Raw genomic sequence first — 15,472 nt, 5'->3', positions numbered from 1 at the left:
GGGCCCTTTGGCCGCCAGCCTGGGACAGTCACAGAGCCCATCTCGAGGGCAGGAGCAAACCGTTCCCATCCCGTCCTGCAGGGGCTGGTGCCCCAAGAGACTGCCCATGCTCAGCAAGGGACGTCGCCCACCACTCCCAGTGCACCCTGCCTCCCTCCCCTCTGCAGCACCTCCCTGGCCCCTGAGTAACAGCTCGGTCCCCTGCCAAGTGCCACCAGACTCCAGGCCACAGCCCCAGAGTGGGGAGAGGGGAGCTGCACCCTACAGCTCGGAGGAATCCGGGTGAGCATGTGGGGGCCACATTATCGCACTTTGCCAGCCAGACAAGGGGTTAGGAGTTGAGGCTAACCTGGTGTGGCATGGGGCTGGTGTCTGTCCCCTCATGGCCAGCAGCACTCAAGCTGGTCTTTGTGGGAATTCTCCCCGGACACGGGACACGTGTCCATCAGGACATGCATGACGGGTTCAGGCTTGCATGAGGCCAGGCAGGCACTCTGTCCTGGAGGAGGGGGCCGAGTGACATGGGCTGGAGACACAGAGCTGATCCTGGCCTGCCTGGCAGCTCTGGAGCCAGACACCCCGGCCCGCACCTGCATCTCCAGCCCTGGGGGGCCTCTGCCTCCTACAGCCCTTGGCTTCCCGGTGCCTGTCAGTTGCTCCACTGAAAGGTGGCTCAGCCTCAGGTTCCTTATTATTAATTTTTTCAGTAAATAAGTGGTTTATACTCTCCACTCCGTTTGAATCGTGGTGTGTATTCACTTACACTCACTCACTCCTCAGAACCACACACATGGTGCCGCTTGGCTAACACTCTTTGACTGAGCTGCTTCAGGCTTCATCTCCAAAACCAACTCTGAGCTACTTCCTTTGAACTCTCCAGGCTCCGGCTACACCATCTCTCCTTTTTTGTTTTTATAATTTTATTTTTTAATTGAAATATGGTTGATTTCCAGTGTTGGGTTAGTTTCAGATGTATAGCAAAATGATTCAGTTACATGTACAACACTTTCAGATCCTTTTCCATCATAGGCTATTACAAGACACTGACTGTGGGTCCCTGTGCTGCCCAGGTGTTTTCTGTATAGCCGTGTGCAAGAGTCCTTGTTGTTAACAGACGGTTGTTAGTGGTTGGTGAGAGAAACGCCTCATAACGAGGGGAGGCACCAACAGCAGCCAGGCGACCCCGCCTCTGGGAGGTACTGAGCTGGGGAGATCCTAACATCCTCCCAGGATACCAGGCCAGTGCGGGGTGGACTCAGGGTGACCCAGGGAGGAAGCTCCAGGGTCAGTGCCTGCAGTGGTGCCCAGACCTCTCCAGAGCAAGGGCTCAGCCAGGGTGCTTGTCGCAGGGAAGAACATAAATCTGACTCCATGTTGGATCAGCTTCTTTTGCTTTAACCTTTTTATTCTATTTCTTTTGCTACAAATTAATCACTAAGGGGCTGTTGTTGCCTGTAAGCTTCAAGCAGACACAGCGGCCCACCTCCAGGAACCCTGCCTCCCGGGTGATGAGCACTGAGCTGAAACACCTGTTTAGCTCACAGGACACATCCTGACAAGGGCCCCCTGTCAATGACCAGGAAGGAAGAAATTAATACCTCCGCTCCGGAGTCTGGGAATCTGCCTGCAACCAGGAAATATTTGCAACAATTTATTACCCTTTTTTTTTAACTTTACCTCCTCACCCCCACTCCTTGTTCTGTAAAAGAAACTAACCTCCACACCTGGGCAAGACGGTTCCCTGGGACACTGTCCACCACCTTCTCAGTCTGCTGGATTTCTGAATAAAGTCGCTATTCCTTGTCCCGACAACCTGCCTCACGACTTAGTGGCCGGTTGTGCAGCGAGCAGGACGAGCTTGGACTTGGTACATGCTGACTGGTTGCTCCTAGGGTGTCGATTCCAGAGGTTTTGGCAACCCGAAGGCTGCATGTTAATTCGGTGCTGTTTTTTTACTCAGAGGAAGTCAGAGGCCGCAGGCATCAGCCCTCCTTCTCCCGAATGTGAACCTGGCGGAGTCACCTTCTCCCGACGGGCTGGCAAGTCAGTCTGTCAGCAGGGTGTTCTAGGTGGACAGGCGGCACATGAGGGCCCCCTGGCTGGAAGTGCCCTGGCAAAGCAGCAGAGACACCATGTGAGGCTCGGGCGCTGCCCTCAGCCCGGGGCCACCCACCGTCATCTGCTCCCCAAGTGACCTGGGCCCACAGGGACCACGTCTTCTTCAGACCAGCTCTGCTCTGGGCTGGGCTGGGAGCTGGGCGTCTGCAATCTGATGTGTCCGCCTCCTTTGGCCACTTCCCATTAGAGGGCTGAGGGTTGCTGTTTGGGTTTCAGAACTGGACTTTCCTCAGAGCGAGGCTTCATTCACAAGGACAGTGCCCTGATGTCTCCACTTTGTCTACTAGCCTAAGGCTCACAGAGGACCCAACAAGCCGTAACCCATTAACCTGCAGTCCCCTTTGGAGAGGCAAGTGTCTCTCTGATCAAACGGAGCAGACGTGAGAACACAGCAGGCGGGAGGTTAAAGTCCTAAGCAGAATTGAATGATGCTGATTGAGGTAAATGAAAACCAAATCAACACAGATCTGCATCTGATCTGGACTCCCAACAGGTGGCGTCTGAGAACCAGTAACCTGGAGTGGTTGGAGGAAATCCCAATTTGAATGTCATGCACCCTCACCTCCATTTACAATTAAAACCGGAATACCGCCACCTGAGTGCCACCTTGGTGACAGCAGCACGTGGGAATTCTCAGCAGGCAGGTCTCCTCGGCTGGCACCCACCCAGCAGGACGCTGCCGTGCACGGGGTGGCTGTCAAGTCGGTCATGGGGAAGGGCGAGGGGAAGCATTCGCTGTCTCCTCCTGCATCTCAGAGGTGCTTCACATCTGATACCTTGCTGATGTGAAATGACTGTTGTTGTTACTCAGATTTCAGAGATAAAGAAAGTGTCGCAGCTACCAAGAGGCTAAACCAACATGTCAGGCCAGGTTTAACCTCAAAGCCAGGCTAGAACGTCCCCAGGGGTGACGCACAGAACTCCAGACTTGAGAAGCTCCTGGCACAGAAACTTTCTAGGAGAGTGGGTTGTGTTCAAGGACCACAAGAACAAACCTGAAGAGGCAATAAAAAGTGCCTGCCATGGGTCCATCCCCATCAGACATAAATGCGTTCGTTCATGACGATACTAAAACCCATTGGGGGCTTTTAGGGGTTTCTGGGGCACCAAGCTGTTCTCCTAAAAACCGCTGAAGTAAAGGAATCAAAGTGTTCACCCTGACTTTTCCATGAATAAAACTTGAGAGTAACCAAGTGGTTACTGAAGGAAAGTTCTTTGCAGGAAAAAATCCAAGTGATCAATGCAAAGAATGATACAGTTAGAAAACCACCGCCATGCAGCTCCTGGTAAAGTAACAGCTCAGGAGAACACCACTCAGATGCTGGCAACGGAAAGGAGCCAGGGCATCATCAGCGTGGCAAAGGAAGGGCTCTCCCCCATCTCCCCAGCAGAGAACGTCGATGCAGACAAGGGAGCCTCCGCGGGAGTCCAGCAGTCCACTGGGGAGTCCAACACGCTGCTGGGGCAAAGACGCACATCATCTCACGCCATCAAATCAAAGACAGGCCACACGCCCTGTGCCGACGAAGACGCCAGCAGTGGGTGCCCCTTGAGGGAGGGGCAGGGGCTTTCCGGATGACAGGGATGTTCTAGCCTTGAGTGGACTAGGGCTATGTGGTTGAATATATTTTTCAAATCTCATCAAAAGGTACACTTAAGATCGTTGTGTTTCACTGAATGTAAATTACTCAGGTTTTAAAACGCAATACCAAAGTATGAAAACAAATACATGTGCGTATGCAAGACTGGGACACTGTGCTGTGCACCAGAAACTGGCACATTGTGACCGTTTATAAAAAAAATAAAATGTACACTAACAGAATCAAAAAAATAAAACTAAAAAGCAATCCCAGCTTCTCTGAACTCAGACGTCTGTGCTCCTGCAATGACTCGAACTATGGTGGTGGAGACCCCCCACCTCCACCTCCCCTGGCGTGGCCCGCGTGGGGACAGGTCGTGGGGAAGACGCGGGTTGTCCTCACGACCATGACAGGGTGCTTGCGCGAGGACACGAGGCCCGGGGCTGGCACGGCCCACAGCAGTGGAGAGGTAATTCTGAGACAGTGTCAGGATGTGGAGGCAAACTTTCTGACCATTTTCTGGATAAACCTAAAACCTGCCAATTTTGTGAGGCCGTTAAGTCAAGAGATTTTCCAGCTACAAGACAGACTGCCTGTCCATTTGCCTTAACCCGAGCAGGCCCGAGGTTCCACGCAGACTGGGAGCCTGCCCTCCCCCAGTGTCTGCCTGACACACTTTGTCCAGAGGCAGGAGAGCCATCTGCCCACGCCAGTGATGGCTTCTGGAGGCCAGAGTCCCAGAAAACTGGGCTGAGGCCGAGGAAAGCTTTTTGGTTCAGGTGTGAAGGGAAACTGCTCTGCGTTTGCTGCGCAAACCCATGGGGCTGCCAGTTCCTGCTGACCCCCGGCCAGGGCCACCCACAGGAGCAGACGCCAGTGCCTCGCGGGACAGAGGCTCCTAGGCAGACACTGGGGTCAGGAGCACAGAGAAACCCGAATTAGGAAACTTCCCCTTGCTCGGAGAAAACACCAAACAAGCCTGCAGCATGACAGAGAAGGCAACAAGAGACTAGTAAGACAGCCGCAGAAATTAACCCATTTTCAGAAATGTCCTTTGTTTTCCGGAAGAAATGTGATTTGGTCCCAAGTTAACCATAAAAGGTGTCGTGACACCCAGGAGACTAGGCAGACGTGGAAGCACATTCCTGGACCCTCCGGGGGGCACTGGCTCAGGCCTTGGGGGCAAGGAGCTGAGCCCCAGGAGCCCCGGATGTGGCCCCAGGGCCCTCTGGGGAGACACTAGGCAGGTCACATCCTTCCTTCTGGGACCTCTCAGTCACTCTTGGCTCCAGTCTGGGACCTGGGCAAACGACTGTGACTTCTCACTGGGGCCACTTCCCTGAGGCAATCATCCTGGACTTACGTGGTGCACAGACTATTGTGGGACGCCCTGTCCAGGGACCCTCTCCCTGCCTCTTGGGCAGGAACAAGGCCTCTGATCTGCCCGTCTGATGACCACTCACCACCAGCAGGTCCTACTGTTCAGGGTCCTGTGACCCATGGCCGTCAGCTGGGGAGCCCCCAGGCCTACTCTGGGACACTGGGGCCTGTGCTCGGGGCAGGCTTCTGGCCTGTGCACACAGCCCTGCAGTGGGTTTTCTGGCCTCACAAGGTGTCCACACGCACACCCATCTGAGCCTCCCCCATGTCTGCAGGCAACCGTCGCACCTTCACTCCACGCAGCCAATGCGTCCCCCAGGCTACTCAGGGCCGCCCGTGGGCACGTGTGCGCGGCTGGGTCCCAGGCAATAACACTTGTGTCCCCAGGGGCACCTTTGCTTTCCCCCACTTCCTCACGTCGATTTTGTTTCTTTCAATTTTTGTCAAATACTAAATACAAAAGAATGTTTGTAACACATATAAGGCAGAGAGACTAACGGAACTATTTCTAGTTTAAGAAACATTTTTGTCACTGCCTTTGGAGACTCCTAACTGTCCTCTCATAAGCAGTGTTCTGGCTTTTGTCTTTATTTTTCCCTTATTTGTCAATATATTACCATCACACATGTGAGCATAAGCAATACAGTGCTCAGTTTTGCATGTTTTAAACCTGCTCCCCAGTGAAGCAGGAGTTATGGCCCCGGCTCCCATGGCCGCCTGCCCCCTCTGCAGAGAATCTGAGCCGTCCCCTCCTTGCTGTCACAGACCTGAAGCTCCATGTCCCGGCTCCGCATCCCCACGCACATGCAGGGGCTTCTAAGGGTGTATGCCTCCAACAGGACTTTATCACCTATTTTGGCCTAATAAAAACTGAATTATATTTGTTGACAAATTGGACTATTTCACACATCAAGATAAAAGATAAAAGAAAACCTGACTACTCTGAAAACTTGTATGCAAATTAAAAAGCCGATTAACCTCTTCCCACAAAGAAAACAAACACCAAGCTCACACAGTTTTAGCTGAGTGCCACAAGTCCAAGGAACTATTTCTCGTCTTGCACAAACTCCTCCAGGAGCACTGAAAGAACACGCCTCAGTTCACTTCATGAGGTTTGCCTGTTCTTGACACAAGGCAAGAGCAAAAAAGGAAAAAAACCACAAATTCACCAATATAAAGTATAGCTTAGTTAGCAAAGGTGTTTAGAAAGTCATGTGTTCAAAGTTAGCTAAAGGAAGCCACCTTACCTCCCAGTTCTCAGAATCCTAAATGCTCAGTAAGTGCGGTAAATAGCCCACTTCTTGCCTTCCTAGAGGAACAGGCACTGAAGCACTGGTCTTCTCTCCTCATCTGCTGGGGTCTGAGGACAGGACGTGCATGGGTTTGAAGCCACTCTCTCTCCCATCAGGCCTGGACAGTGGCTGACGGGGTCCGCGTGTGGAGACCACGGTGGCCTAGGGCGGGTGAGGCGGGGTCATGGAGAGGGCAGCCCACCCCCGCCGGCCCAGCCGCTCCGTCTGTGGCACCCCTCCCCCTGGGAGGAAGGCAGGCTCACCTCAGAATGCAGCCCTTGTCCCTGAAGGGGACAATGCACACCAACATCTTAAAACACACAAATAGGTGTTGTCATTGCTTTATTACTTGTAGTCTGCAAGCAATCATTAAATATAAAAGTCACTTTAAAAACAGCTAGGTTTGCTAGAAAAGTATCTTTGCACCGTGGGTTTCCGCACCATGATACCTGGAGTCCTTTACGTTACGTATATTATTTACACAGGCACTGGGCAAAAGCGTAAGGACTTCCGAGTTTTCTACCCACACCCACCCCGAATAAATCCCACGCTTTCATTATTGATGGGGTATTGACATTAAAAACACTAGGAAAATACACATTCATTTCGCTTTCTGTAAGTCCTTTTTCTCTATTTTTACACAACCAAAGATGTGGCCTTGGTTATGAATTCAAAAGTGCTCCCAAAGTTCTTGATGATGATTCATAGAGAAATCTGAAACACAAAGAAAGAAGGAATTAGCTACGGAAACCAGTGACAAATGCTCGGTGTTTAAATTCTGTTAATACCCTTTCCTTTTCCGCAGGGTAAGTTTTGAACTTCTAAGCCCTCTTTCCTCTCAATTAACTAAACACAAGTCAAGTTCTCACCTTAGAAATGGTGTTTGTAACAAAGGAATCTTGTAAAATGCTTGCATTTCTGAGATTTTTACCATGTCCTATGACAATAACTTAGCAATTATCTAGTTTGTAATTCTGATGACCTTGCTTCATGTCTGCACTGACAAGTGTTTTCAGAAATATACAGTCTTGTTTCCTCCAGATCAGAGTATCACTTCCCTCTTCCCCACGTGCCTAGAAATAGAACAAGTTCATAAAACCTAGAGTCTGTTGGGTTTTTCCCTCAAATGTCCTTTTGAAATTGTACAGTAAACAGTCCAGTCTCTAGAATAAAGCATATAACTGAGTGCATGTGTTTGGCTCACAACCAAGGACACCCAAGCCCCCGCTCCAGTGCCCAGCTGAGGCTCACAGAGGCACGGCACGGGTCCTGGTCAGCGGGCGCCGGAGGGACATTCCCCATGTGGGAGGGGCTTTCTCTCTCGGCTCTGACCCCCGCAGAAGACACATGCTCTCCGGGGCCAGGTTCCCACAGGGCCCAGCCCTCCCCGGGAGGCCTGGACAGAACAGCGGCACCGCAGGGCACTGCCCTCCAGGCCCCATGGGGTGGCTGCCCAGCCAGTGGCTACGCGGCCCCAGCAGGACTCAGCAGAGCGCCAGCTCTGGCCCGGTTTCTCCCTCAGCACCTCCCTACAGACAGCTCCTCCGTCCCCCAGAGATGAGACGTCCAGCGGTCCCAGCACAAGGTCTGAGGACTTCGTCCGGGAGCCAGCTTAGCCCTGGACGTGTGTGTTCCACAGGGCAGTGCTGCTGTCACCCAGAGCTCGCAGCCACCCTCTCGAGCCCACAGTCCATCACACCAGCACCCGGACAGGACTCGTGGCTGCGCTTCAGTGTCATAGTCACTGTGGGGCTTCTGCCTCCTGACAGAAGCCACAAACACTCTGGAAATGCTCACCAAAGGACACTGGGGAGCTGGCTTAATGCCTGACAAAATGGACATCACGGGGGAAAGCATTACTAGAGAAAAAGAGGGACCTTTCGTAACAATAAAAGGGTCAGTTCACCAAGACGATGTATCAGTTCTAAACGCATGTGCTCCCAATGTGGGGATCGCAAGGTATATAAAGCAACCCTGTCGGAAATGGGCAGGCCCAGCAGAAAAGCGTCAGTGAGGACACAGCCGATCCCCGCAGGCCCCGCACCCAGCAGCAGCACCGCGCACGCTCCTCTCAAGCTTGCGTGGGCGCTCACCGAGACAGGACGCACCCTAGGTCACGAAACACATCCTAACAGATTTAAAGGAACAGCAATCCACACAGCGTCTACTCTCAGACCAGGTGGAATTGAACTAGAAACCAGGAAGAGGAAAATAACTGGAAAATCCTGACGTGTGTGGAGATTAAACAACACACTTCTACATAACACATGGGTCAGAGCAGAAACCTCAAGAAAAATCTTAAAGTATTTTTAACTGAATGAGAACAAAAACATAACATTAAAGTCTGTGCAATGCAGCAGAAGCTGTGCTTAGCGGGTACATTACGGCACCGAGGGGCCTGTGAGAGGAGATGAAATTCCTAAAGTCTTATCTCAGCCTCCACCTTGAGAACCAGAAAAAAGGAGCAGGGTAGACCCAAAGCCGGCAGACGAAGAGAAACAGTAACAATCAGAGCAGTAATCAAAAAACCGCAAACAAGAAATCGACAGAGAAAGTCGATGAAACCGAAAGTTGATTCTTTGAAAACTTAATGCTATCAATAAGCCTCTAGCCAGGCTGAAAGACAAAGGGAGAAGACATAAATCACTAGCATCAGAAGTGGAAGAGGAGACATCACTACAGGGCATTCAAAGGACGCTCAAGACACACTATGCCCACAAAGCAGATGGCCTCGACGAGACGGGCCAACCCCCGAAAGGCACAGTCTACCAAGACCGACTGGGGAAGAAACAGACAATCTGAACAGGCTTCCATCCATCCCAAAGTCTGAAGGAGAAAGCACCAGATCCAGATGACTCACCGGGGAGTTCTGCCAGGCATCTGAGGACGAAGCCATCCCAGCTCTTTCCTTCTTTTCTATTTGCTTTAACTGAAGCATAGCTGGTTTACAGTGTTGTTAGTTTCCGGTGTACAGCATGATTCACCTGTACACACATATATATTCCTCCTCACACTCTTTTCCATCATAGGCTATTACATGATATTGAATACAGTTCCCTGTGCTACACCGGAGGTCCTTGTTTATCTATTTTATATATAGTAGCATCTGCTAATCTGGAACTCCCAATTTATCTTTCCCCACCCCTTTGCCCCCCTGGTAACCATAAGTTTGTTTTCTATGTCTGTGAATCTGTTTGTTTTGCAAATAAGTTCATTTATGTCCTTTTTCTCTTTTTTTAAGATTCCACATACGAATGATACCATATGGTATTATTCTTTCTCTGTTTGACTTATTTCACTCAGTACAACTATCTGTAGGTCCACCCATGTTGCTGCAAATGGCATTATTTCATTCTTTTTCATGGCTGAGTAGTATTCCATTGTGTGTGTGTGTGTGTGTGTGTGTGTGTGTGTGTGTGTGTGTGTGTGTATAACTTCTTTATCCAGTCATCTGTTGATGGACATGTAAGTTGCTTCTGTGTCTTGGCTATTGTAAATAGTGCTGCTATGACCATTGGGGTGCATGTATCTTTTCAAATTAGAGTTTCCTCCAGATATATGCCCAGGAGTGGGATTGCTGGATCATATGGTAACTCTATTTTTAGTTTTTTGAGGAATCTCCATACCGTTTTCCATAACGGCTACACCAAACTACATTCCCACCAGCAGTGTAGGAGGGTTCCCTTTTCTCCACACCCTCTCCAGCATTTATTGTTTGTGGACTTTTGAATGATGGCCATTCTTACTGGTGTGAGGTGATATCTCATTATAGTTTTGATTTGCATTTCTCTGATAATTAGCGATATTGAGCATTTTTTCATGTGCCTATTGGCTATCTGCATGTCTTCATTGGAGAATTGCTTGTTTAGGTCTTCTGCCCATTTTTTGATTAGGTTGTTTGTTTCTCTGTTATTGAGTTGTATGTGCTGTTTGTATAGTCTGGAAATTACACCCTAGTCAGTCACATTATTCATAAATAATTTCTCCCATTCCATAGGCTGTCTGTTTTATTTATGGTTCGCTTTGCTCTGCAAAAGCTTGTAAGTTTACTTAGGTCCCATTTGTTTATTTTTGCTTCCATTTCTATTGCCGGGGTAGACTGCCTTAGGAGGACACTGCTATGATTTATATGAGAAAATGTCTTGCCTATTTTTCCTTCTAGGAGGTTTATGGTGTCCTGTCTTATGTTTAAGTCTTTAAGCATTTTGATTTTACTTCTGTGTATGGTGTGAGGGAGTGTTCTAACTTCACTGGTTTGCATGTGGCACCAGTTCTTTATAGTCTCTTTCAGAATACAGAAGCGCAGGGAATACTTCCTAACTCATTCTATGAGGCCAGCATTTCCCTAACAGCAAAGCCAGACAAAGACATTACGGGAAAAGAAAACCAGACCAATCTCTCTTATGAACATGGATCCAAAAATAATCAACAAAATATTAGCAAATCAATCGCAACAGTGTACAAAGAAAGTATACACCATGACCAAGTAGGATTCATGCCAGGCATACAAGGCCGGTTCAACACCCAAAAATCAGCTGATGCAAAACCTACCACATCAGCTGGCTAAAGAAGGAACATCACACAATCCTATCAGTAGATGAGAAAAGCATTTAACAAAACCCAACACTCACTCAGGACAAGAGCAACCTGCAAACTAGGAACAGGGGGACGTCCTCAACCTGATAAAGAACACCTACAGCCAACATGTGCCTCCTGGTGGGAGACGAGCAGCCTTCCCACCAAGGTCACACACAAGACAAGTGTGCCCCACCACCGCTCCTTCTCAGTGCCGTCTTGGGGGCCTGGCTGGATGCCACAAGACAACAAAAGGGGAGAGAAGCACACAGATGGAGAAGGAAGAGGTCCTTGTTCGTAAGTGAGCAGTCAGGAGTTTGAAAGCCCTTCTCCAGGGCAGAAAGTAGCTATGGGAAGCAGCTGATTTCCAGGTGAACAAACTAATCACCTGGCTCAGAGCCCTGTAACATTCGACCATATAATGTTCAGAAAACTGCAGGAGAACACTGCTTCTCTGGCTGGTCCGGTCAAAAGTCTATAGTAAATTGCACAGCATGACAGAAACAGTATATATAGCAGCAAAAACAGCCCAGTGAACACATTCCTAGAAAGCAGGCCCTGTGGCAGCGACGAGCCACCCAGCAGGTAAGAAGGGATGCATAGCCCTCCAGCCTCTGGAGGGGGCTTTCCCGTTCCCAATGGGGATACTTGTAAACAGGGTAATTATGTCTCCGGGACGCCCGTGGTTTCAAAAATACAGCAAGCCACCAAAAATAATCTGTCTAGGTTTAAAGCCATATAAAATGAGTGTGTATGCCCTTACTTTTCTAGAGTAGAATTTTGCAAATGACAGTTTTGTTTTTGCTCCTAAAGACAGAATGAGGAAGTAAATTAAACATATGCTCAAGGAGTTTTGCCAACAAAAATGTTTCCATCTTTTCAATCCCCAGTTTTCTACCTGGCTGTAATGAGCGGAAATGAAAGCGTGATCTGAAACACACCTAAGGGGAACCAGTGGTCCTCAGATGACCAGACCTGGGGTGTAGCCGTGCTCACCTCTCCCTGCTGTCCTCTTCCAGAGTGATCTCCATGAATGCCTTCAGTTTCCTGTGAACAGTCGCGGCAACATCCTGCACTTTTGAGCTCTTAAGTTTACCTGTGGGGAAAGGTACGTTAAAGACAGAAAAAGACTTGAACTCCACACAAAAAGCACACTTGCTCTGTCAGCATGGGTGCAGCTTCAGTAGGACTGAGCCTCCTACCCTCCCCGTTGAGTAAACCCACCTACTGACCTGTGGACCAGTAATAATCCCCCATAAAGGGGTCAGAAGGACCACTGAATGTGTATGAAAGCACCTCACCAGCTCTGAGGGGGCCCTACGGCCCCGTGAGCTCTGTCCCCGCAGCCCGGGCCCCAGGAGTTCTACGTAGGCCATCAGACTTGACGCTCACCTGCGCCCCTCAAGAAACACACTTCAGGGTCATCATCTGTGTGGCACGAGGGCTCCCAGGGCCCAGCCTCTGTCCCACACCCTCCGCACTCCCCAGCCTGCTGATCACCACCAGGGGCTCCCTCGGGCAAGTCTTCCTGGGTCAGACTAGCTAGACATTTGTGGTGTCACCAGTGTGCAGCCATACTATGCATTCAGGCTTGTGGGTGGAGCTTGTCCTGAGAAAAGCATGCTCTATGTGTAATACGTTACTCAGAAAACAATTTCAACTTTAGTAAAACTGAACAAAAAATACAGAAACTTAACAGTAGTCCATCTACAGGGACATTACTGTGTTTTACACCGAGATAAGCCTTTCATAGGTATCTCCAGTTATTTTTCTATACTTTTTCAACTGGTTGGGAAATCAGAATAGACAGGGTTAAAGCTCAAGCAAAACAGCAGACACATCAAAGTTAATACCAAAACATACCACCGTGAGCAAGCACAAATTCAGAGCTTTAAGCACACACAACAACGGTAATACATGACAAGTCAACAGAAGCTCAGCTCCGAGGCACAGAGAAGGGTACGTGGCAGGTCCACAGGGGGACGCGGACGGGAACTGCATTCAGAGGGTGAGCTGGCAGCCAGCAGTGGACGCCTGGGGCAGCAGGCATCTAGAGCACGTGAGAGCCTGACCAGCAGGGGCCTCTTCCCAGATATCCCCCACAGTTCTACATAAGACACGCCTAGCAAGGGCCCAGACAACATGACAGGAAGTGTAACCAACCTTTATTAATAACCAGAATAATGTGTGTAACAGCTGTGAGACATACAATGCCTTCAATATCGTCAGAAGTGACACATGCCTTCAATTCATCTAAAAATGACCTGCAAAAATGTAATAAACACCAGAAGTTACTCCACAGTATATATTCCAATACTTTATACAAAGACAAATGCAGCCAAGGTCCATGAACCACCATGAGCTCCAGTTTTCAGGCACCACGGGAGGCTGATTACCTCCTTCCACCTCTGTGAAGCAAGCCCCTCACTTCGGGGACTCTGGAGGCAGGTGACAGTGGTGGAAGGAGTCCCTGGACGTCCTAGAAAGTGAAAAAGCTACTTGCATGCTCACAACGCACACAGGAAGGGTTTAATGCTGCCGACAGATAATTCACTGCTGCTAAAAGTGACGCTCTCTGAAGTTTTCGGTGGACACATCTGCCGTTACTGTCCGCTGGCACTGGACCCCGGCAAGCACTACTGCTCTGTGGCCCCGCAGCCCTGCAGGCGCCACAGAGACCCTAGAGTGTGGGTCACGGGACAGAGGGCCCGGAGGAACGAGGAGCAGCCGTGTGCCGAGTGAAAACCACAGCGCAGTTTAACCAAGTCAAGCATTTCCGAAGGGCGCATTGTGGAAGAGTTTTAGTGCACGTTAACAGCCAAAGTGTTTCCCTCTAACTGAACTTCAGTTACAGTAACCCTAACCAGAGACTCTGGATGAATATATTTCACAGAAAGTTACAATCTCTCTTTGAAGTATAGTGTTAATATTTTTAACTGCTGATAAAATGAGAAAAAAATTGTGTGGAATGTGTTTCTTAGGAGAAAGATGCCCTTCTGAGGGGCGGGGAGTGAAGGGAGCAGCGCTCCAGCTGCGGAGAGGTCACGGCCACACCGGGGTCGCGGCCGCCCAGGGAAGAGGGTTACCTGACTGCGCTCGGAGCCTTCAGTACTATTCCTATTAAACACCTTGAAAACGGTGGAAGATCCGAGAGACACGTCGGCGGGGCAAGCTCTTCCGTATCTGAAACCTAAACACAAAAGTCAGTCAGTAACTGAAAACTGAGATGGAGACCGCGCCGACCGAGGGTCTCACGGCGAGCACTTCGGGTTTGCTCCCACACTTGAGAAAGAAAGGCTTTCGGGAGCCTCAGGATAATGACCTTTTACTAACTGCTGTAATGCTCACCTTAATTAGGACCCACCTGACCCTGTGCCCACGGCTGCCTCACCCAGCTAGATGGAGGTGAAGGAAAAAGATGTCACCAGCAACCTTGCTGTTGAACCAAACCTTTCATGTGGATGTTTTCTGTAAGCGATGTGTTTCTATGTGAAGCAAACTTAACTCATTACTTTTATTAGTACAGATTCTGTAAGGCAGTAAAATACTAAATATTTAAGTTAAATAGTAACTACTGTCAACTTTGTGGGCAAAACAGTCTCTGTCACAACTACTCAGTTCTGCTTCTGTAGCGCAAGCGCGCGGGAAAACGGGGCGGGGTGGGCGTGGCCGTGGGTGGAGGTGGGCGTGGCCGCGGGCACCAGGCGGTCGTGGAGGTGGGCAGGGGTGCAGGGGTGGGCCAGGGGACAGAATGGGCGTGGTCGCGGGCTGGCTGCAGCGCGCTCACAACTTCATTTGCAACACCAGGGCAGCCCAGGTCGGCACGTGGGGAACAGGCGTGCTGTGCAGCTTGCGGGGCGGACACTCCTAGGTCTTCTGCTACGCGTGAAGCGGCGCTCACCCTCCCAAACCCAGCTGGCCCCCCATCAAGCTTTCAGGAGGCCTCAAACTCCACTCCCGTTTCAGAGCCTTGTCAACTTCTCATAGCCATGATTTTATAACACAAAGTTTATGCAAGTACATCTGCTTGCATTTATATAATTCAACGATACTTTCTGCCAGATTGCATCTTTTCATACTTAGAAAACACGTGGGAATTTTTGCTGTCTTAAGTCCCTGGTTCAAGCCCTGGCTCACTGCCTCCAGGAGTCCACGGGATGGAAGAACGGTTCTGTCTGGACCTGAATTATCACCAAGTGTGTCTGTCTTTAACCAAGGAGGCCGATCACATGAAAGAGGCTGCTGCTCTCCTGACAGAGCAGGAGTGAAGACACTGTCTCTAGACTGAGAGCACGAGCTCACACTGCCTATGCTTAAACATAAAAGAAAACTCAGAAAAGCAAGGCTTATGCTACAGTGAGGCAACGGCGTGACCTCCCAAAAGTGCAGCCCACGAGCACGCTGCTCACCACGACTACGGCTTCCTTCGCCTTCCAGGAGAAGGGGGCTTAAGAAATGTATCAAATCACTTAAGTCTCCAAGCACGGCAACCGAACAGCTCACAGCGAAGGACGTGTTCGACAGCAT

At 50.0% G+C, this 15,472-nt stretch overlaps 1 protein-coding gene across 6 annotated transcripts in view; it reads right to left on the bottom strand.

Moving 5' to 3' along the window:
• Positions 1 to 1,374: 1,374 nt before the first annotated feature.
• NCAPG2 (non-SMC condensin II complex subunit G2) overlaps positions 1,375 to 15,472 on the bottom strand; it is a 54,330-nt gene continuing 40,232 nt past the window's right edge. For 2 of the 6 annotated variants that reach the window (XM_032482966.1, XM_032482971.1), the window contains 6 exons: positions 14,032 to 14,135; positions 13,109 to 13,209; positions 11,942 to 12,041; positions 6,634 to 7,084; positions 6,326 to 6,532; positions 1,375 to 2,110 (listed from right to left, as the gene is read on the bottom strand). In XM_032482966.1, the coding sequence (XP_032338857.1) occupies positions 7,033 to 7,084; positions 11,942 to 12,041; positions 13,109 to 13,209; positions 14,032 to 14,135 (357 nt within the window). In that variant the 3' untranslated portion in view covers positions 1,375 to 2,110; positions 6,326 to 6,532; positions 6,634 to 7,032. Of the gene's footprint in view, positions 2,111 to 6,090; positions 6,202 to 6,325; positions 6,533 to 6,633; positions 7,085 to 11,941; positions 12,042 to 13,108; positions 13,210 to 14,031; positions 14,136 to 15,472 lie in introns of those variants that run through there. The other 4 variants (XM_032482968.1, XM_032482969.1, XM_032482970.1 and 1 more) reach the window with 4 other exon arrangements.

Source organism: Camelus ferus, chromosome 7 (genome assembly GCF_009834535.1).
Source record: "Camelus ferus isolate YT-003-E chromosome 7, BCGSAC_Cfer_1.0, whole genome shotgun sequence".
NCBI classification, from domain to species: domain Eukaryota; kingdom Metazoa; phylum Chordata; class Mammalia; order Artiodactyla; family Camelidae; genus Camelus; species Camelus ferus.
The sequence above is the reverse complement of the archived record's forward strand: the minus strand, read 5'-3'. Positions and strand labels throughout refer to the sequence as shown.